This window comes from Mirounga angustirostris, unplaced genomic scaffold (genome assembly GCF_029215605.1).
Source record: "Mirounga angustirostris isolate CCGP_5_RB_7025 unplaced genomic scaffold, mMirAng1.0.hap1 SCAF_17, whole genome shotgun sequence".
NCBI classification, from domain to species: Eukaryota; Metazoa; Chordata; class Mammalia; order Carnivora; family Phocidae; genus Mirounga; species Mirounga angustirostris.
In genome coordinates, this window is record NW_026991725.1 from 47,278,487 (window position 1) to 47,299,444 (window position 20,958).

General features: G+C 63.6%; 3 protein-coding genes across 8 annotated transcripts; 2 read left to right on the forward strand and 1 right to left on the reverse strand.

Moving 5' to 3' along the window:
- Positions 1-138: 138 nt before the first annotated feature.
- On the reverse strand, positions 139-1,257 carry TMEM256 (transmembrane protein 256). Its single transcript, XM_045890131.3, has 4 exons — positions 1,118-1,257; positions 786-817; positions 460-540; positions 139-359 (listed from the first exon to the last, which is right to left on the reverse strand). The coding sequence occupies exons 1-4, from the start codon at positions 1,200-1,202 to the stop codon at positions 216-218; spliced, it is 342 nt and encodes a 113-aa protein (XP_045746087.1). The 5' UTR covers positions 1,203-1,257; the 3' UTR covers positions 139-215.
- NLGN2 (neuroligin 2) lies at positions 1,211-17,855 on the forward strand. 5 transcript variants are annotated; one of them, XM_054511108.2, is made up of 10 exons: positions 2,626-2,763; positions 4,339-4,595; positions 5,191-5,896; positions 8,731-8,820; positions 9,244-9,294; positions 11,471-11,620; positions 11,807-11,992; positions 12,127-12,319; positions 12,671-13,267; positions 14,915-17,855. In XM_054511108.2, exons 3-10 carry the CDS (start codon positions 5,437-5,439, stop codon positions 15,786-15,788), a joined length of 2,601 nt encoding a protein of 866 aa, XP_054367083.1. In that variant the 5' UTR covers positions 2,626-2,763; positions 4,339-4,595; positions 5,191-5,436; the 3' UTR covers positions 15,789-17,855. The 5 variants fall into 5 exon arrangements, with proteins under 5 accessions (XP_064438640.1, XP_054367083.1, XP_064438642.1 ...); XM_064582571.1 differs by lacking the exon at positions 4,339-4,595 and having other exon boundaries at positions 2,634-2,763; XM_064582570.1 differs by lacking the exons at positions 4,339-4,595; positions 5,191-5,896; positions 8,731-8,820 and adding an exon at positions 1,211-1,366 and having other exon boundaries at positions 2,283-2,763.
- SPEM1 (spermatid maturation 1) lies at positions 15,991-20,949 on the forward strand. Of its 2 annotated transcripts, none has more exons than XM_054511111.2 (3): positions 15,991-16,120; positions 18,659-18,716; positions 18,934-20,949. In XM_054511111.2, the coding sequence occupies exons 1-3, from the start codon at positions 16,112-16,114 to the stop codon at positions 19,665-19,667; spliced, it is 801 nt and encodes a 266-aa protein (XP_054367086.2). In that variant the 5' UTR covers positions 15,991-16,111; the 3' UTR covers positions 19,668-20,949. The 2 variants fall into 2 exon arrangements, with proteins under 2 accessions (XP_054367086.2, XP_045746090.2); XM_045890134.3 differs by lacking the exon at positions 15,991-16,120 and adding an exon at positions 18,210-18,557.
- The last annotated feature ends 9 nt before the right edge of the window (positions 20,950-20,958 follow it).

Below are 20,958 nucleotides of genomic sequence, written 5' to 3' on the forward strand. Positions count from 1 at the left end.
GTCCCCTGGTCTAAGAACCTCATAACTTGGAAGGGAACAGAATCCCCAGACCCAAGATTCGGTCTCAGGAAAAGGAGGGCGTCCAGAGGTTGACAATCCCTACCCTTCTTCCTCCAAGATGAACAAAGACTCAAGCTCTTTATTTGCCTTTCTCTTTTAATCCCCTCCCTGCTCCAACTCTCAAAGAAGTGCCCAGAAATCAAACACCAGGAAGCTCAAAGAGCCAAGGCAAGCCAGCCCAAGATGAGCAGGCTCCCTCCCACAGGGGCCAAAGTCTGGATGCTGGGGTCTCCACTCAGAGCCTGGTAGTAAAAGCTGGTGCAGAATAAGGTGGTTCCAGAGGCTAGCAGTAACCCGGCCTGAAGGAGACACAAGGAAGAATGCAGGCCAGTAAGAAAAGTGCTGACAGAAAGGGAGCGGGTGGGGCTTGGTCAAGGTTAGGCAAGGGGGTCAGATTACCCAGAGGGGCTTTCTGCAATGGGGCACCCCTATCAGGGCCAGGCTGTGTATGAAGTGGTGTTTGTTGGCCTTCTCAAAGAGCTGTAAGAAAAAGAGAAAGGTGGGTGGGGGTGGGTGCATTTCCTAAGCAACGCTGGAGCCTGGACCCCGGTCGGCCCCCAACTGAAGTCCCGGCTGGCCTCTCCCCCAGGCACCCACGGCTCAGGCTGGCCGCCCTCGGCGCTCCCGAGCCCCGCGCTCCGCCCCTCCCCTGCTTCTCGCGGCGACCCCAGACTTTGGGCGCTCGTCGACCCGGAAGCTGGGGAGCCCCAGCGCGGTTACTTCACCTCCTTCCCGTAGGCATCCGGAAACTGGGCGCCTGTGGAAGGAGAGGCAAAGGTTACCAGTCCGAGCACCGGCCTCGACCGCCCCAACTCCCGGCGGGACCCAGGTGGACACGGGCGATAAGGAATGTCCCCAGGAGGCTTCCGATTGGTGGAAACACGCATGGGCACTTCTGGGAACCAAACTGGACCGGGCCGGGGCGGGGGGGCTTTAAAAGGGTCAGGCTCCGAGGGCTGTCTGGCACTTCCCACAGATCCCGCCCCTGCACTAGACACCCCCCCCCCACCAACGGTCGTCGCCCTCGCAGTGTGAGCTCCGTCCCCAGCCCCCTGACCGTGCGCCCCGTAGGAGGCCAAGCCTAAGGCCCCGGCTCCGGACAAGGCGCCCAAGCGGCGGAACGCAGCCCCCGGCCCGGCCATGGCAGCGGATGGTCACGCGCCGGACGAACACCGCCCAGGCCACCCGAGAGGCCAGCCAATCCCGGACTCCCATGCAAATGATGTCCACGGGTGCCCAATCGGGGCCGTGTTCATTTCAGCGTCCAGGTCCTCACCCGGGTACTTGCGCCTTTGTAAAACCTCTGGTGAGTGGCGAAGCTGTCTGGCGGGCGGAGAAACGAGAACCAATTAGGGGCGGAGGAGCGGGGCTGGGAGGGGCGGGGCTGGGAGGCGGGACTAGAGGATTTGCGTCACGGATTGGCCCACTTTCAAAGTTGATCGCTTCTCCTAACACCTATCCCCCCCCCCCACCTCCAGCCAATTTCCAAAGATCCCGGTCCCCACGCAAAGTTCCGCCCCATTCCCCACTGGCTCCTCCTTTCCAGCTTTAAACCAGACCCACTCCCAAAAAGAGGCGGCCGCTCGGATAGCCAAGCCACACCCATCGCAGCCAAACCCCGCCCACTATCGAGATGGCCCCGCCCATAGATGCATAGATGCAAGGCCCCGCCTTCTTCATATGATGCCCCGCCCCCTGTAGTTCAGCACGCGCCCCCCCCGCCCCCGGCCTCCTACCCGCACCCAAGCCACCAACCCCCAGAGCCCCGAGGGTGGGAGACCTAGGGAGGGCGGATGTCTCCGCCCTGCCCCGGTCCGCTTCGTCCATCCGTCGGTCTGTCCGCTCCCGCCCCCTTCCACCGTCTCCAATCCCCCCACACTCTGGAGGGCGGGCGGGCAGGCGGGTGCGAGCGAGGGGTGTGCGCCGCTCTCTCCGCAGGGGGCGGGGGAGGCGGCCGCGCGGTGACGCGCGGGGCTGCTGCGGCTGCTCCGCCGGCGGATCATCACTCTCGGGCTGGGATGGACGCGGGGCGGGTGGGCCCTGGCGCGCGGAGCCAGGAGTCCGGGCCTCCTGGCTTCTGAGCGTCCCCCGAAGCCTCCCCCCTACCCCCGCTTCCCCTCCTAGGAGCCCTGCCGACCCCCACCCCGGGGCTCCAGACTCGGCTCCCGCCCTCCTCTGACTCCCTGGACCTCCCCCTCCCTCCCGCCCTCGGGATCGACTAGATCCCTCCCCCTCCCCGAGGATTCCGGCTGGATCCCTGCCCCTGCACCGCGGATCCTGCGCTCCCGGGCTCCGGGCCCCTGGGGATTGCCGTGGACACCTCCTCCCGCACCCGATCCCTTAGGATCTTACGCCGGTACCACCTTCTGGTCCCTCGAAGCCAGCCCACGGAGCCAGTGGATTCCCAATCCAGTCCTTTCTCGTTGCCCCCTCTTCGCTCCGCCGGCCCCACTGCGGGGTTCCCTGTTCTCGGGTTCCTCCTGACCCCATCCCCTACCTCTCCTTTCCCCGGGGATCGACTGGGTCCCGGCCCCGCCCCCCGGGGCTGGGGCGATCCCCCTCCCCCGCCCGGTGAGGCGCTGCGGGCGGGGGCTGGGCCTGCGGGGCCGCGGGGGCTCAGAGGCCGCCGCCCCCCTCCCGAAGCCCGTCCGCCCCCTACTCGGAGCCCTGGATGGAGGCACCACGGCCCCAGGGCTGAGCCAGGTAGGAGCTAAGCCGGGCCGGGTGGAGGGGGGTGCGTGGCGGTCCACTGGGGTCTCCTTTTCCCCATCTTTCTCCCTGCGCCCGGTTTCCCCCCAGGCTGCTCTGTCTGCGTGTCTCCGCCTAGGGATGCTCTCGCCGTGTCTCTGCGTCTCGGTCTCTTTGTCTCTGCCTCTCTCCAGCCCATGAATGATCCTTTGAATGGGCCCACAGACCCCGTGTGTTCCCATCTCCCCCTCCCCCTCCTTCTCCCCTTCCCGGCCAAGCCATTTTCCCCACTGCAGGAAGGGGGGGGACCTGCGGCCTGAGCCCCCCTCCCTCAATTCTCCCCGGCTGGGGGAGTCAGGCCCGGGCAGGAATGGAGAGAGCAAGGCAGAGGGATAGGGAGAAGGAGGGGGAGCAAGATGTGGCAGAGATGGGGAGAGAAAATGGGGGAGACAGAGGTAGGAAAGAGGGGAGAGGGAGAGAGAGCGAGAGAAGGGGCTTAAGGGAGAAACGTGGGGAAGAGGTTTGAAGGAGAGAGAGAGATGAGAAACGGGCAAGGAGGGAGATGTAGAGGAGAGAGATGGAAAAGGACTGAAGGCAGAAGCCGGAGCAAGCTGGAAGAGGCCGGGAAAGATGCTCTGAGGGAGCGCTATGGAGGGGAGAGAGATGGGGGGAGGGCTCCAGTGGGAGGGAAGAAGGGAAAGAAGCTGGCAGCCAGGAGGCCAGGGACCCAAAGTACCTTAAGTGGGGGGGGTGGGCAGAGTCAGACCGTGTTAGTAGGAGGGGGAGGGGGTGGTGGGACTATGGAAGCAGAACCCAGCCCTGCTCAGACAGAGGAGATCCTGAGGGAGCCAGCCCCAAGCCTGCTGATGGGGGGACAGGAGCTTAAGAGGACCTGAAGAGGGGGAAGGCATGACTGGGTGTGTGTGGTAAGGATTCCTGTGTCCTCATCTCTGGAATAAATTGACACCTGCAGAGAGCCACCCGCGGGCTGGTGCCTGGCTCTGAAAACCCCGCGTCAGCAAACAGCTCTGGCGGCTGGGGAGGGGGGGACGGGGGGGCTTGCCAAAATGACCTGGGTGTCTGCCCCTTCGGTCTGATCTTGTCTCTTGTCCTGCCCCTGCTGTCCTGAGCATCCAGGCTTCAGAGCAGCAACTGTGGGGTGGGGTGGGGGGGGCTGGCAAGGGAAAGGGGAGGTAAATAGCTGGGATGGGACGAGAAGAAAGCCGAGGTTTGCCCCCAGGACATGGGTCAGAATGCCATGCATGGAAGAGGCATCTGGGGTCCAAGGCTGTTGGAGACTGTGGGAGGGGGGCGGTCTGTGGCCGCATCTGATGCCCTCCAAACCCACCTCAGCATCCCTTCTCCTCAGCCAGAGGCCTGGTCACTAGGGCTAGGCTCTGATTGGCCAACAAGGGGCAAGAGGCGGATCTTGTAGGGTTCTCTATGCCCCAATCTCCCGCTCCCCTCAACATATACACTTCTTTCTCTATGCTAAGGTTGGGGGAAACTCTAGCATTCTGACTCACGCCTCTGCCCTCCTGCCCTGAATGTACCCCATAACCAAGCCAGCCCCTTCCTCTCTTCCTCCAGACCCCCCTCCAGGGTTAAAGCTGCAGCCAGTTGCCGAGGTAACATTGCGGGGCAGCATCCCGTCGCCCAGCAACCGGCTGCAGGATCACGCATCTGTCCCGGATTTGCCCCTCCAGCAGCATCCCCTCCCTACTCCAGCCCCTGCCTCAAGGCACCTTAACTTCTGATGGAAGAAATGAGGAAGACCTAGGGGAAAGGGGTCCCCCCTCCCCTGCTGCACAGATCCGTAGGGAATGGGCTGCTGAAGGGAGGAAAAGGTGCTGGGATTGTGTGGTCCCAAGAAAGGCCCCAGTCTGGCCTGGGGTGGGGGTTCAGTGCCATGAAATTACAGCTCAGGAGTAATTAACACGTATAAACAAACCCGCCACTTCCTGCTAATTAATGACTTGGTATTTTTATTTTCTCTTCCTTGTCTATCTCATCCCTCCCAGGGAGATGGGAACTGGGACTCCTGAGTCCCTGAGGAGAGCCTGCCTGGGAGGGATAAAGCAGCTGGAAGGGTGGGGGGCATGCTGGGTCTAGGGAGCTGGCCCTCCTTCTCCTCTGGCTCTGTCCTGGGCGTATACTACGTCCTGACCCTATCCCTAGCCTTAGACTTTTCTATCTGGGTCCCTGCTTCGGGGATGGGGTTGCTGGGGTTGGGGGTGGGGGGAGGTGCCAGGGGGCCTGAGGGCGGAAGAAAGGGGGGGCAACTTGGTCTGAATTCCAAGTCACTAACCACTTGTCTCTTGTTTCCCTGTTCCCTTCTGTCTGCCCTGTTCAATTTCCCTTCCCTTCTTCCACTTCTCTGTATTTTTCTGTCTGTCTGTCTGTCTGTCGGTCTCTTGCATACCCCGTGCCTCCTCCCTGCAGGTCGGGCCTGCCTTCACCTTCTCCCGCTTCCTTCCCCTTCCCCACCCCTTGCCCCCTCCATGGAGAGGAACAGACCCTTTCTCTGTCCAGTCTAACCCAGGTCCCTCCCCACCCCCCTCCTCCCTCCTTTCCCCCGCCCCCTCCTCCCTACTGGGGCGAGGGGGGGCCTCCCTCCCTCTCCCCCCCCTTCTCTCTCTCTCCGAGGGGGGGGGGTCCCGGGGAGGGAGGGGGGGTCCCCCGATCAGCATGTGGCTCCTGGCGCTGTGTCTGGTGGGGCTGGCAGGGGCTCAACGGGGGGGAGGGGGTCCCGGCGGCGGCGGCTCCCCGGGCGGCCCGGGCCTGGGCCTCAGCAGCCTCGGGGAGGAGCGCTTCCCAGTGGTGAACACGGCCTATGGGCGAGTGCGCGGCGTGCGGCGCGAGCTCAACAACGAGATCCTGGGCCCCGTCGTGCAGTTTTTGGGCGTGCCCTACGCCACGCCACCCCTGGGCGCCCGCCGCTTCCAGCCGCCCGAGGCCCCCGCCTCGTGGCCCGGCGTGCGCAACGCCACCACCCTGCCGCCCGCCTGCCCGCAGAACCTGCACGGGGCGCTGCCCGCCATCATGCTGCCCGTGTGGTTCACCGACAACTTGGAGGCGGCCGCCGCCTACGTGCAGAACCAGAGCGAGGACTGCCTGTATCTCAACCTCTACGTGCCCACCGAGGACGGTAAGGGCGCGGGCACCAGGCTGGGCGCCCCGCGGACGCAGCCCACTCGCGCATGCAGACCCCCGGGCTCCCCCCTTCCCCGCCGCCGGGAGCTGGGCCTTTGTGGGGGCCGCCAGAGGCCGCGTGGCCCTGCGGGCGCTGCGTGCCCCCCGAGGGTGAGACGGGGGCCTGCCAGGCAGCCGCGGGAACGATCCCGCGGGCAGCCGCCCCAGAAGGTCCTTGTGCCCGCAGAGCGAGCAGCAGGTACCACGCTGGGCTGATAGACCCCAGCCCTGCAAGGCACACACTCAGTGGCCAAGGGGGGCCAGCGGGCACTGGAAGCATCTCCCCCGCCCCCAGCCACCCACCCCAGCGCCGTCCCGCCTCCCACCCCCAGGCCCCGGCTTCTCCCTGAGAAGTACCCGCTTTGGTTCCTTCTACACCTCAGACACAACAGAGACACCTCGTTTTTCCTCCCCGGGTGCATGGGCACACTTGCGTCCATCACATCGCATCCCCAGCGCCTCCCGCCAGCCTCGTGCGTCTTCTTCCGAAACCTCTGTCCCCTGACCCCTAACACACCCCTGAAGGATCAGGGAGGGCCCCTCCTTCACAGCACAGCGCGCCCATCCCCTTGAGAACATCTTTCCCTCGGGGCTCCCTGACCCCTGGGCCGGTTCTCCTGGCGAAGGAGCTGTCCAGTTCCCCGCGGCAGTGCTCCCAGCCCCTCCCAGCACACTGCCCTGGAAAGTTCTCCGCGAGCCAACCTTCAGCGCACAGAGTATCTTTCAGAGTACCTTCCACCTGTCTCCAACAGAGGTACTCAGCAGAACTTCAGCCGGCCCCCAAGCCCAGCCTCATGAACCGCCCCGTGTTAGCCTTCTGCCACTCCACAGAGGCCCCCTACTCCCTCAGCACCCCCCAGCAGGCCGTTTTCCTCCAACTGTACCCACGGGCCTGGTACCCAGGAACCCCTGTATGGACACCGTAGGCACCAGCTACCCGCAGGTCGGGTGCCCACGCGCCACGACACCCCGGGACTCGCAACTCCTCAGCACACGGGCTCAGGTACCCCGCCAACCTGCACACTGACCACGTGCTCCAACATGCCACGTATCCAAATTCTCAGGGCCCTCACACAGCACACACCCCAACGCCTCTCGGAAACCGTGTACCCTATCGCCCACATAGACCCATGCTCCCCAGTATCCCCAGTTATAGCTCATGTGTCTTAGTAACACCCATACAGAGACCTTGGCCCCAATAACCCTGCACGTGGCCACTCACACCACAGTCCCCAACACCCTCCACACTTCCCAAGCTTTGCTTACCCCAACTCTACCTACAGACCAGCTGTATCTTAGCTCGGGCTGGGACAGCACACGCAGCAAGTCTGCGCCCTACCCGCAGATCAAGCACTCAAACCCCTCACTTCCAGCACCTTGGGCCAACCATCCACCCTCTGTTCTTCCTCCCAGCCGCGCACCCCAACACAGTAATACCCCTCCCGTGGAAACCTTGCCTCCTAGCAACCCATGCCCACAATGCACGCAAGTATCATCCACTCCAGTCCCATCCAGATCCCAAGCACCCTAATAGACTCTACCCCAATACACTCTATGTGCTGCCACATACTCCACGGGAGAGCCACCCACTCCGCATCCCCTGCTCTCTCGTGGGCCACCTACCCCAGCAGCCTGCCCTTCACAGTGGCCTCTGAATCATTCTCCCCGGGACCCCCACACGGCCTGTCCATCTCCATGCTCTCCACTCACAGCCTCCACGCCAGTGTCCCCCTCGGTGGGCTATCTCCTCACCCCTCATGTGGAATATCCACCCAAGACTTACCACCAATGGGCTGTCCACCCCAACGCCTCCACACACAATGTCCACCCTGCCCCCCACACCACCTAGGCCCACACCTTCTGTATTTTTAACCATCGCTTATCACAGACCTGCTTGGGGCCTGACACATTCAGGTGATCTCACTGAGTCTTCACACCAGCTCTGCAAGGAAGATGTTGACTCAGGCAGGCGCGCGTGAACACACACACACACACTATTCTCACGCTCACGCATGCCCTGCTGACTTCATCCCCATTCCCATCCTTTTTTAGAGAACAGACCCCAATCCTAATGGGTCCCTATGGGGCAATCATCACCAGTTGGGAGAAGCCTTCAGAGGCTGGCCTGGACCTTGCCCACCCATCCGTCCCCATGCCAATGAGGAGAAACCAATCAGCGGGGGAATCCCCTCTGATTTCTGGCTTCCAGCTCCCCCCCCCGACCGATTCCCCCTTCTGAAAGGAGCCTGGAACCAAACTCTGAGCCCAGTCTGGGGCCTTTCCTTGACCAGGGGAACACTTCGTGCCTCCCAGCACCTCCTGGCCCCTTATGTGTCAGGCTGGCTCAGGGCATTGTGTTTCCTGTTCCCTATTTGTGGCCTGAACCCCGAATTGGGGAGGGGGGCTTTCTGGCATCAGAGCAGCGTCGGGCAGGGCGGGGGAGGGGGGGAGGTGCTCATGTCCCCGGTGGGCAGTTGACCGTTCTTGGTGGGGGGAGAGTAGGCCTGGGTGAGGGAGGAGGTTGGGGGGTGCAGAGGGAAGAGGTGAAATGGAGGGCAAGACCTGATGACCCCTTTCCCTGCTTCGCCCCACATCGGGGAGGTGGGGTGAGAAGCCAGGCCCCTGAGTGCGGATGGAAGAGGAGTGCTGGCCGGGTGAGAGGCTGGGCAGGTGGGCGGGCGGCCCTAGCTGACCTGGCCCCAGCCCTGCAGTGGGGAGCCGAGGGCTTGAAGGGCCTGTGAGCTGCAGGGGCGGGCGGCCCCCAACCCCATCCTATGCTCTGCCCTCCAGATCCTCCAGATGGGTCCTTTCTGCTGCAGGCCCTCCCTCGCAGCCTGGGGGAACAGGCAGGTGCCGGGCTGGCCCCGCAGAGGGCCTTGTGTGAGTGGCAGCTGGCTTTGGCCTCTGGGGCTTGGGGATGGGCCTCCCCTCCCCACCCCGGCCCCCACCTCTAACACCGTTTCGTTTCCAGCCATTAGCAAACACTGCGACAAGCCAAGTCAATATGTCTTAAAACAGGCCTCAGCCCACTCAGGCACCCCACCCCCCCAAACCCAACCTTTTCTTTGGGGCATGACTTTTTCCGGGGAGGGGAAACAAATTTGGGTTGTAGAAAACGTTTTTCTCTTTTCTTGGTTTCTTTTTCTTGCAAACCAATTTTGCTTTTTTTGGCTTATTTTTTCTGCCCTCCACCCTCCCCTTTTCTGCTTTCTGTCCTCCCCTCCCCATCCACCACCTCCCCCCGACCCCCATCTTTCCCCACAAAATTGTCCTTTTTTCTCTGTTTTGTGTTCCCGGTCTTAGGTCCGCTCACAAAAAAACGTGACGAGGCGACGCTCAATCCGCCAGACACAGGTAGATTTAAAAATCCCGCTGCTGCATGTGGTTGCTGATTAGAGGACGCTCAAGGCCCTGCCCCTAACTAAATGCCCCCCCCCCAGCCCTCAAGGCCCCTCAGTCGTTTCTCCCAACTAAAAACCAAAAAAAAAAAAAAAGAAAAGAAAAATTTGTAATAATTGGAAAAAAGAATTATGAAAACTTCAAACGAAATTTGAACAATGTTGGACCCACTAGCAAACCTGCAAGCAAAGCTAAACACGGCCAAAAATATAAGTGAAAAAAGAAATTGGAATGTCAGAGAAAACAAAACAAAACAAAACCAAACCACCAAAGAATTGGATAAAATGTTTAGAGTTCGACAGCAATTTGGACTGTTTGGAAACTTGCGAAATGTAACATTTGAAAACAAAACAAAACAAAACCAACTTTAATTTGGAGCAAAACTACAATTTGAAAAAAAAAATTTTAAGTTGGCAAATCGATGGCACAATTGAAACGTCAGAAGCAAACCTCCAATTTTCAAAAGCCTGTCAGATGCAGAAAATGCAGACATTTGAAGCGAATTAAAGAATTTGGAAATTTTTGAAAGCAGGGCCCAATATCTTGAAGTTTCACCACAAAATTTTGAAAAAAAAAATGCAAAGAACTTTTTTTCTTTTTTTCTTTTTTTTCCAAAAAAACGGATCTTTTTGGTTTTTTGTTTTTGGATTTTTGTTGTTGTTGTTGTTGTTTTTTTTCTTTTCTTGTTGAATCTGCCCCCCCCCGAGAGCTTCTTGCTTTTTGGTTGTTGTTTTTTCTTTCTTTCTTCTTTCTTGATCCTGTTTTTTTGTTGTTGGTTTTGAATTTCTTGTTGCCCCAGCCCCCCTTCCTGCTCCTTCCCTTTCGGACCCCCTCCTCCCCCAACACTGGGAGTGGAGGTGCCGGGTGGGGAGGAGGGGGAGAACTGAGGACTTGAAGAGAGGGCCTTGCAGGGAGGAGACTCTGGCCTGAGTCTGGCTGGAAGGCCACCGGAGGTTCCGGAAGGAGGAGAAGAGCAGGATTTGGAGAGGACATGGAGAGGGCAGAGCCTACGAGGTGGAGGGAGGTGGCAGAGAAGGTCTTAAGAGACTGGAGGCCGCAAGCTGTCCGGAGGGGTGGAGGGGAATGTCTCAGTGTCCTGTGGGCTCACCTCCCGGCAGGAGAAAAGTTTCTAGCAGGAGGACGGAGGCGAGCAGAGCCGCTGGGGACTGGCTGTGGAGGCCCAGGTCTGGCTCTGGTTTGTTGAATGCCCAGGCTAGTCAGAGATTGCAAGTGTCAAGAGAGAGGAGGGCCTGTGGGCCATGGGGGACCCCAGCCGGGCACTGTGGCTGAATCATGGAGAGCTGCAAGGAAGGGTACTGGCCAGATAGCCTTGGGGACCGTGGCAAGCCCTCTCAGACTCCCACCCTCTTCTGGAGTCTGTCACGCCTCAGCCTGGTCACGTGGCAGTGATTAATGGGATTCTTTGGGGACAGGGCAAGAGGGGCGTCCAGTGCAGAACCCAGGGTCAGGCCAGTGGCGGGGTGGGGGGGCGTCTGAGACTAAAGAGCTGTACCCTGGCTTTATCAAACAGGCTCTCTCCCACCCTGCCTCCTCCTGCCACGGTAATTAGGCTGGGGGTTGCCATGGTAACTGGGGAGGTGACCTAGAAAGGAATTAGGGCGGGGAGGAGACCAGGCCCCCGGGGACCCTAGGCTGGCACCCCCTCACCCACAGACCAGGCTACCACGTGGACCTGAGACCCAAGGCCCGAGTCTGAGCAACCGCCCGGACCCTCCCAGCATCTCTAGCGCTAGAGCCCGCCTTGGGAGTTTGCTCTGCCTCAGAGCAGGAAGGAGATTTGCCGTGTGTGTGTGTGGGGAGGGGGTCCCCTGGATCCAGCAGATGCCCTGGGGAGGGTCCGCCCCCCTCCTCTTAGGCTTCTTGGAAGGCCTCTGGCATTTGGAGAAGTGCCGCGGGGCAGGCCGGCAGGAGGTGGGGTAGGACCTTCGGCAGGGCTCCCTGGGGAGGGAGGGAGGGGAATCCGGTCTTGCCCCCCCAGGGATGGGAGAGACATGTCCCCTGAGCTCCGGGCTGGTCCTCCGCAGGCCTGGGAGCTGGGCGGTGCTGCTGCTGGTCTGATTGTGTTCTTGTCCCCCAACCCTGGCCCACCGCCCACCCCCTCCCCACGCAGATATCCGGGACTCTGGGAAGAAGCCGGTGATGCTGTTTCTGCACGGCGGCTCCTACATGGAGGGCACCGGGAATATGTTCGATGGCTCCGTGCTGGCCGCCTATGGCAACGTCATCGTGGCCACGCTCAACTACCGGCTGGGGGTGCTCGGTGAGGGCGGGCAGCCAACTCGAGGGGCTGGGGCCTGGGCGGGGGGGCGGAGGGGGGAGCCCGGTGGGCGGTGTTCCTCTAGACCTGGCAGAAACAGAATGGCCTCTGCGCTGGACTGAGCTGCCCAGAAAGGGGGCGAGGGTGCTCGGACACCCCCAGGAAGCCCCTTTCCTCCTGTGCTTCCAGGCTTTCTCAGCACCGGGGACCAGGCTGCAAAAGGCAACTATGGACTCCTGGACCAGATCCAGGCCCTGCGCTGGCTCAGTGAGAACATTGCCCACTTTGGGGGTGACCCCGAGCGCATCACCATCTTTGGATCGGGGGCCGGGGCCTCCTGCGTCAACCTTCTGATCCTCTCTCACCATTCGGAAGGTACCGGCCAGCCCTCGGCCTGCCCCTCCCGGCCCCGTTCCCACATGCTGACCCCCACCGGGTTCCCCCCCATCCCCCGCCTTCCCACCCTGGGCGCAGACAGCCCAGCCTGAAGCCCGCGCCTGTCCTGCCAGGGTTGTTCCAGAAGGCCATCGCCCAGAGCGGCACGGCCATCTCCAGCTGGTCTGTCAACTACCAGCCGCTCAAATACACGCGGCTGCTGGCCGCCAAAGTGGGCTGCGACCGGGAGGACAGCGCCGAGGCCGTGGAGTGCCTGCGCCGGAAGCCCTCCCGGGAGCTGGTGGACCAGGACGTGCAGCCCGCCCGGTATGGGGGTGGGGGAGGGCCGGGGCCTGGCGGCTGCTCTCCTTACTGCTTCCAAGGCGGTTTAGGGTGAGAGGTGCCCGCGGGCACTCTGTCCGGCTGCAGGCCCCTCTGCTGGCCCTGCCTCCTTCCCTCGGGAGCCTGCCCTACGTGGAGGCGCCCAAACAGAGCGAGGGTGCACAAGGGGCCACGAAGCGCATCGGGGAAGACTTCCCGAGAGGCCAAGTGCCCTGCAGGACTCAGGAGATTTGACCCAGGGGAGAAGGAAGGGTCTTCTGAGCAGAGGGCCCGGCAGGCTAGGAGCTGAGAGGAGGCCAGGGAGCAGGTGATGAGACCCTGACCCCTTCTCCCCAGCTACCACATCGCCTTCGGGCCCGTGGTGGACGGTGACGTCGTCCCCGATGACCCTGAGATCCTCATGCAGCAGGGCGAATTCCTCAACTATGACATGCTCATTGGCGTCAACCAAGGAGAAGGCCTCAAGTTCGTGGAGGACTCCGCAGAGAGCGAGGATGGCGTGTCCGCCAGCGCCTTTGACTTCACCGTCTCCAACTTTGTGGACAACCTGTACGGCTACCCGGAGGGCAAGGACGTGCTTCGGGAGACCATCAAGTTTATGTACACCGACTGGGCCGACCGGGACAATGGCGAAATGCGGAGAAAGACTCTGCTGGCGCTCTTTACAGACCACCAGTGGGTGGCGCCGGCCGTGGCCACCGCCAAGCTGCACGCTGACTACCAGTCCCCCGTCTACTTTTATACCTTCTACCACCACTGCCAGGCTGAGGGCCGGCCCGAGTGGGCAGACGCGGCGCACGGGGACGAGCTGCCCTACGTCTTTGGCGTGCCCATGGTGGGCGCCACCGACCTCTTCCCCTGCAACTTCTCCAAGAATGACGTCATGCTCAGCGCTGTGGTCATGACCTACTGGACCAACTTCGCCAAGACTGGGTGAGGGTCAACGGGGCTGGGTGGGGTCCCCCCCTGCAGGCCAAGGCACTCACCCCCGGCATCCTCGGCGCCCTGTCCCTCACTCCTCACACGGTCATTCCTCCATCATTGCCTGCCCGACCCAGACACCTGCTGGACGCTTTCTCTGTGCCAGGCACCGGGCTGCCCGTTGGAGATTCAGCCGTGTCAGAGAGGGTCCTGTTCTTCCGGGGGGTGGGCTCCCTTGGTGGCTTTGGCTCCGGGTCTGTCTCTCCTGGCACTCTGCTCTCCGTCTGATGCCCTGGGCTGTGTATCTGGGTAAGGATTTGTGTCTCTCTGTCTCTGCCTCTACGTCTCTCTCTCTTCGAATCCACTGATACCTCTGCCTTTTCCTCTACTCTCTTCCATCGGTTGGATTTTTGCTCGCTGGTCTCACCCCGGCTGGCTGGCTCCTGTCTTTGTGCCTCTGTTCCTAAATGTGTCTGTCTCACTCAGGCTCAGATTCTGCCTCTCTCACCGGCTGTCTCTGCCCGCCCCTGCCCCTGCGTCCTCACTTCCTCCCGTCTCTGCCCCTCCGTCCTGACTTCTGCGCGTCTCTGCCCCTCGGTCATCACCTCCGCGCGTCTCTGCCCCTCCGACCTCACCTCCGCCTGCCTCTGCCCCTCGGTCCTCACCTCCGCCCGTCTCTGCCCCTCGGTCCTCACCTCTCCCCTGTCTCTGCCCCTCGGTCCTCACCTCCGCCCGTCTCTGCCCCTCCGTCCTCACCTCCGCCCGTCTCTGCCCCTCGGTCCTCACCTCCGCCCGTCTCTGCCCCCCCATCCTCACCTCCCCCCTGTCTCTGCCCCTCCATCCTCACCTCCGCCCCCCCCCCCCCCGTCTCTGCCCCTCCGTCCTCACCTCCCCCCCGTTTCTGCCCCTCCGTCCTCACCTCCCCCCCCCCGTCTCTGCCCCTCCGACCTCACCTCCCCCCCGCCTCTGCCCCTCGGTCCTCACCTCCCCCCTGTCTCTGCCCCTCGGTCCTCACCTCCGCCCGTCTCTGCCCCTCCGACCTCACCTCCGCCAGTCTCTGCCCCTCGGTCCTCACCTCCGCCCGTCTCTGCCCCCCCATCCTCACCTCCCCCCTGTCTCTGCCCCTCCATCCTCACCTCCGCCCCCCCCCCCGTCTCTGCCCCTCCGTCCTCACCTCCCCCCCGTTTCTGCCCCTCCGTCCTCACCTCCCCCCCCCCGTCTCTGCCCCTCCGACCTCACCTCCCCCCCGCCTCTGCCCCTCGGTCCTCACCTCCCCCCTGTCTCTGCCCCTCGGTCCTCACCTCCGCCCGTCTCTGCCCCTCCGACCTCACCTCCGCCAGTCTCTGCCCCTCCGTCCTCCCCTCCCCCCCCCCGCCTCTGCCCCTCGGTCCTCACCTCCGCCCGTCTCTGCCCCTCGGTCCTCACCTCCGCCCGTCTCTGCCCCTCCGACCTCCCCTCTGCCTGTCTCGGGCAGTTTCTCTGTCTCTGCCGCCTCCCTCTTGTTCTCAGGCTTTCCTTCCGGGTCCCGGCCCTCCGCATCTCTGCGTCTCTGCGTCGCTGTGGGTCTCCCTGCGCACCCCTCCCGCACACACCCGCCCCCGCCCCCGCCCGCCCACGGGGCCCCCCTCACTTCTCCTTTCCCCCCTCCCGTGCCCGCAGCGACCCCAACCAGCCCGTGCCGCAGGACACCAAGTTCATCCACACCAAGCCCAACCGCTTCGAGGAGGTGGTGTGGAGCAAGTTCAACAGCAAGGAGAAGCAGTACCTGCACATCGGCCTGAAGCCGCGCGTGCGCGACAACTACCGCGCCAACAAGGTGGCCTTCTGGCTGGAGCTCGTGCCGCACCTGCACAACCTGCACACGGAGCTCTTCCCCACGACCACGCGCCTGCCCCCGCACGCCACGCGCTGGCCGCCGCGCCCGCCCCCCGGCGCCCCGGGCACCCGCCGCCCGCCGCCGCCCGCCCCGCTGCCGCCCGAGCCCGAGCCCGAGCCGGGCCCCCGCGCCTACGACCGCTTCCCCGGCGACTCCCGGGACTACTCCACCGAGCTCAGCGTCACGGTGGCCGTGGGCGCCTCGCTGCTCTTCCTCAACATCCTGGCCTTCGCCGCGCTCTACTACAAGCGGGACCGGCGGCAGGAGCTGCGGGGCCGGCGGCTCAGCCCCCCCGGCGGCTCGGGCCCCGCGGCGCCCGGCGGCGGCGCCCTGCTCCCCGCCGCCGGCCGCGAGCTGCCGCCCGACGAGGAGCTGGTGTCCCTGCAGCTGAAGCGGGCCGGCGGCGTCGGGGCGGACCCCGCCGAGGCCCTGCGGCCCGCCTGCCCGCCCGACTACACGCTGGCGCTGCGCCGGGCGCCGGACGACGTGCCTCTGCTGGCCCCCGGGGCCCTGACCCTGCTGCCCAGCGGCCTGGGGCCCCCGCCGCCGCCGCCGCCGCCCTCGCTCCACCCCTTCGGGCCCTTCCCCCCGCCGCCCGCCGGCGCTGCCAGCCACGACAACACGCTACCGCACCCCCACTCCACCACTCGGGTATAGGGGGCGGCCGGGGGGGGCCCTCCTCCCGGCCCCCCCCGCCCGCCGCCGGGGGGGGGGCAGCGCGGCTCGGCAGGCGGGGGGGAGGAGGACCGGCCCCAGGCTCCCCCTTCCCACGGCGGGGAGCGCTAGGTGGACATGGGGCTCCGCACCGGGGTGCGTGTCTTTCCCATGCCCAGAGGCCCGTCCTCTTCTCCGGACCGGGGCCTCGGAACAACGGGGGCTGTTTCGTGCCCTCCTTTGGGACACCGGTCTTCGGTGTGTGGAAACTCGGACGTGTTTTCCCACGTGGAGGCCTGCTTTCTCGCGAGGGGGTGTGTTTTCCCATGTGCAGGGTGAGGTGGTTTTTTTTTTGCCGCCCTGGACACATGTTGGCCCCCTCAAAAGAATTCCTGTGGGGATTTGTACCCCAGAATCCCGTGCCCTCATGCCTTCTCCCCCCTCCCCCCACCTCCCCACCCCATGGAGACCCTGGAAGTGGTGTGTTCATGGACAGTGACCCTTGGGAAGGTACCGAGGAAATCAGTCGTCCCCCCCCCACTCCCACTCCGTGCCCCACCCCCCCTCTGCCCCAGCGAAGCATGTTTTTCCCCCGTGGCATACGTCAGATGAAGCCGGTGCTCTGGGTAGGATTCCCCGCCGGGGGGAAGGGAGGAGATCCGTGCGTCCCTGTGCTGCCCGGGAACTTGTTTTCCCACGGGTCCAGGACACATCTCTCCGAGTGGAAACATGTTCTTGCATGTGGATGTGTGTTTCCCATGCAGACGGCCCCTTTCCTGCCAGCAATCCCCGGGGTCTGGGGCCTGAGGCCTAGCACTTAGCTCCTCCCTGCCCAGCAGGTGGGGACAGACTTCAGACTGACCTAAGCTGAGTGTGTGTGTGGGGGGGGGTGTACAAACCCTGGGGGCAGAGCTCTGCCCGTCTCCCCCCCCAAGAGATGCCAAGTTGGGGGGCATGGCGTGCCACCCACAGAGGCCATGCATGTTTGACCAAAGCCCTCACTGGGGTCTGAGGACAGCCTTTCCCTCAATCCTCAGACCATCGCTCATCCGTGCCAAACTGGGTTAGGTGGGTTTGAGGGGCGGGGAAGACCCCCCAAATGTGCCAAGGATTCCCCAGTCCTGGTCCAGGACAGGTAAATGTGGGGACAGGTGGGGTACGGGGGACGGAAGCGGCAGCGAAAGGGGTCCCGCCTGTGTCTCTCCTCCCTCCCCCGTGTCTCATTCCTCCCTCTCTGCCTCAGTGTCTCTCCTCCCATCTCTGTCTTCCTCCTCGAAGCCATCCCGTGTCAGCGTGAGAGCACCTTCTCCCCTCAGCCACCCATCCCCTTCTTTGACGAGGCCCCCCCTTCCATCAGCCGCCAGGGCTGAAGGAAAGGAACCGTGGAAGGAGGGCGCAGGCGGGAAAGGCTTCACGGGACAGGCTGGGGAGAGAATGAGGTCAGCGGTGCTGAGGGACAGATGGAGGGGGCAGTGGGGGACGGGGCTCAGCGGACAACAGCAGGGAGAATTTGAAAGGACACGCGTGCGGGGTGACTGCCCCGGAGAGGAACGGCCCGAGGAGAGAGGGTTTGGCCTCTGGGGAGAAGGACGGTATCAGGAAGGGCTTTAAGGGACACCAGTGGAGGCTGGCCTTTTACGGGTTCGTTAGTGCCAAACTCGAGTAGGGGGTGGGGGGGGCTGTCTTCCACTGACACCCAGATCCGGGATCCCTGGTCTTGGCTCCCCAGAGCTCTGCCTCCTGTCCCTTCTCCTACCTCCCCCCAGGGAAACTTAGTTCTTTTCTGACCCCTTCCCTTGCCTGATCTAGCTCCTCTCCAAACAGCCATGCCCTCGAAATGCTAGGGACCTGGGCCCTGAACCCTGTAGACAGATGCCCCCCCAGACTGGGGCATGGGAGGGGGGCTGGGGGACCCCATGATTCAGCCACGGACTCCAATGCCCAGCCCCTCTCCCCAGAACAATCCCCGGACGATCCCACGTCCCTGCCCCAACCCTTCGCGGCTCTGTACACATTTTTAAACCTGGCAAAAGATGAAGAGAATATTGTAAATATAAAAATTTAACTGTTGGTGGTGCCTGCTGTGATCAGGGGCGGTGTCGGTGGGGGGGCTCCGAGGAACTAAGCCTCAGGGCCGCCACTCCGCCAGTGAGGGAGAGGGAGGTGGTCCGAGCCCACAGCCCATTTCGGGGAGCGGCTCGGAGCGCCGGGAGAAAGGGGGGAGTGGGTGCTGGGGTAAGGTTGCCACGGTAGCAGGGTTGTGTGGGGAGTTCCGATCAGGGCCCAGGTGTGTGCAGAAGCCTGAGGCTGGTGTAGAGAAGGAATGGCCGGGGGCTCATGGGGGCAGATACCAGACAGGCCAGGGGGCGTGGGGGCCGGTCCAGGTGGCTGGTTACGGGGACAGGAGTGCCAGGTGCAGGGTTCGGCCTCTGCCAAGGCCTGGGCCCAGGCTGGAAGGTCAACCACGGCCCCGAGACTCTGCTTCTTGGCACATTGTGAGGGAGAGCCCGGCATCATTGTGACCCGCTTACCCCCAGGAGCCCCTGGGGCAGGCAGGCAGGCGGCTGGTGGATGCTGTGGGCACAGTGGGCTGGGGGCCTAGGGGCCCCGGTGGCCCTAGGGACCCCCATGGCCATGGCTGAGCGGCCACGGCCCGGGTGGGCCTCGTATCACAGCTCCAACACCAACAGTTGTCAGGACCTGGGCAACTCCATCCTGTTGCTCCTGGGCCTCATCATCTGCATTAATATTAGCATCAATATGGTGACGCTGGTCAGGGTGGGGCCAGGCGGGAGGGCGCTGGCAGGATGGGGCCAGGCGGGAGACCTGGTGGCCAGGGCCAGCCCGGGCTCACTGTGTCCTCCCTCACCTAGCTCTGGCGCCGGCTCCGTGGCTTCTTACACCAAGTGTTCCATATTGTTTATGAGAAAGGTAAGCGGGGGAGGCCGGGGGCACAGAAGAGGCAGGGACCCGGCCTTCTAGCCCTGACCCGGAGCTGGCCCCTTCCCCGCCCGCCCTCCCCGTTCAGACACTACAGCGGGGCAGCCTCTGCCCCTGCACCCTACCCCCCCACCCCGTCCCCGTCCCTGTCCCCGTCCCCTCAGGAGCCAGCCTCCCCACCAGCCTCCCGGCTCTCCTTGATCCACAGAAGCTTCTAAGTCATCCTCACCGGGGAAGCAGCCCCAGCCTCCGAAGCAGAGCGCCCCTGCAGTCCACCTCCGATGCACCATGGACCCTGTGAAAATGACTGTGACCCCCCCACCCACTCGCCACCACCGCCACCGGGGCTCTTCCGGCCGCCGTGCCCACCGCCCGGTAGCCTGGGCCCCTGACACGGACGACGACGAGAAGCCCCTGCACCAGCACCCGGCCGTGTGCTCCCACCACTGGGATCAGCCGGCAGACTGGCAGGGCTTCCAGTCCAGCCAGGGGTTCTGGGCTCCCTGGCCCCAGGATGCCGTGGAGCCCCCTCCCCAGACCATTCGCTTCCAGCAGACCATAGAAGGAAGGCCCCTCAAAGGAGAGATGCGGTCAGAGCTGGGCCTCGAGGCCTACGTGTACCCGGTGAACCCCCCGCCCCCGAGCCCACAGGCCCTGAGCCATAAGAACAGTGGGGCGGGGGCCCAGGCCGAGCTGGAGGCGTGCGTCCCCGCCCCGCCGGCCCCGCCGCCCGTCCAGGGCCCGGCCATTGTCCCTGACATCCCCCGGCGCCGCTCCTCGGGCCGCGTGGTCTACGACGCCCGAGACGTGCGGCGGCGGCTCCGGGAGCTGACCCGCGAGGTGGAGGCCCTGTCCCACTGTTACCCCCTGGGCTCCCTATCTAGCAACGTGGCCGAGGGCACGGGCAAGGACTGGGTGTACCGTTCTGTGGCAGAGAGGTGACTGGGACAAAAATAAAAGGAAGAGAGGAGGTGGTCTGCGGTGGTGTAGGGGGGAGTCAGGGCCCTCAGCGAAGGGTCTCCCTGGCAACAGGGACCTCGAGAGCCCCAAGGACCCTCTTCAACCCCTTGGCTTCCCTGGGGCCCTGCCCTCAGTTCTCTCCCAGCCCCTCTGGGTCCCAACATTCCCACCTGCCGCTCCCCTGTTTCCTTTCGTGCCCAGAGCAGCGTCCCCAGATCCCGGCCCAGATCCTCAGGCAGGCCTACGCTAGAGGGGAGACCCCACCCCCGTGGCCCTAGCCCCTCGGCGGCCTGGTTTCTGCCGGAGCCCAGGGCTGGCGCGCTTCCCCGGCCTCCCCCCCAAAGCCCTGGTTTCTTTGAGCAGGGCTGGCTGAGAGGGAGGGTGTCCAGGCCCTCACGATTCCCCAGTCAGGACCCAAAGCTCCTGTGCCCACGAGCAGGCTCGGAGCGGAGGACCAAACACTGGGGACATGCTCGAGGGCTGCCCCCTCTGGGACCTCACTGCTCTGATTAGCACCTGCCTGTCACCAGCGAGGAGACCGAGGCTCAGGGAGGGGAAGTGACTAATTCACGGTCACACAGACACCAGGGATCAAGTCCCCGCGCAGCTTCAGAAGCTCCGGGCTCTGCTCCCGCAGGGAGACTGCATTCCGGAGTCAGCCTGGCCCCTCAGACTCCCCCTGCCTCAGTCTGCCATGTGAAGTCATCCGAGCGTGCCATCCACACACAGCGGGAAAATCAGGCCCTACCTCCTCCTAGGCAGCGGGCCTCGCGCCCGCACACCCGCCCACGTGGGCGCATGGACACACGCACGCGGCCGCTCGAGGGCTCGGGAGCCAGAAGCCCCGGGGGGGCGCCCAGGCCGAAGGAACTGGACCCCACCCTCTGTAGCAGATGCGTTCCTGGAACGTGGCCAGGCAGGCAGGCCTTCTGTGAATCAGCCTGCTGCTTCCTTCGCCTTCATTCCGCCCCCACTGTTGATCTTTTTAAGTTGATTCCGTTCAGCGAGTACGTATCGAGCACCTACTATGTGTTTGGAGGCTCGGAGGGCAACACCTACTGGCTGTTGCTTTATTTCTGTCGAGTTGTTCACCCGCCATCCCGACAAATGACTCGAGGCCCCCAGGGCACCACTTCCACGGACCCCAGTGATGAACCTGCTTCAGAACGAAGGCTCCTTTTGTCCTATTCACAATTACATCTATTTTGTGCTTTGTGCGTTTCATGGGGTTTTCTTAAGGGGGGAGCTAACCGGTTTCCAGCTTGGAGGGCTA

Excerpts from the sequence above, each read along its gene's own strand:
- TMEM256 (XM_045890131.3), bottom strand. The coding sequence starts at position 1,202 with ATGGCCGGGCCGGGGGCTGCGTTCCGCCGCTTGGGCGCCTTGTCCGGA. Across the intron at positions 541-785 it reads CGGATGCCTACGGGAAGGAG|CTCTTTGAGAAGGCCAACAA; the intron begins GTGAAGTAACCG and ends TTTTTCTTACAG. Across the intron at positions 360-459 it reads ATTGCAGAAAGCCCCTCTGG|GCCGGGTTACTGCTAGCCTC; the intron begins GTAATCTGACCC and ends TGTCTCCTTCAG.
- NLGN2 (XM_064582570.1), top strand. The coding sequence starts at position 1,211 with ATGGTCACGCGCCGGACGAACACCGCCCAGGCCACCCGAGAGGCCAGC. Across the intron at positions 1,367-2,282 it reads GCGCCTTTGTAAAACCTCTG|ATCCCTCCCCCTCCCCGAGG; the intron begins GTGAGTGGCGAA and ends GGGATCGACTAG. Across the intron at positions 13,268-14,914 it reads ACCAACTTCGCCAAGACTGG|CGACCCCAACCAGCCCGTGC; the intron begins GTGAGGGTCAAC and ends CCGTGCCCGCAG.
- SPEM1 (XM_045890134.3), top strand. The coding sequence starts at position 18,357 with ATGCTGTGGGCACAGTGGGCTGGGGGCCTAGGGGCCCCGGTGGCCCTA. Across the intron at positions 18,558-18,658 it reads GCATCAATATGGTGACGCTG|CTCTGGCGCCGGCTCCGTGG; the intron begins GTCAGGGTGGGG and ends TCCCTCACCTAG. Across the intron at positions 18,717-18,933 it reads CCATATTGTTTATGAGAAAG|AAGCTTCTAAGTCATCCTCA; the intron begins GTAAGCGGGGGA and ends CTTGATCCACAG.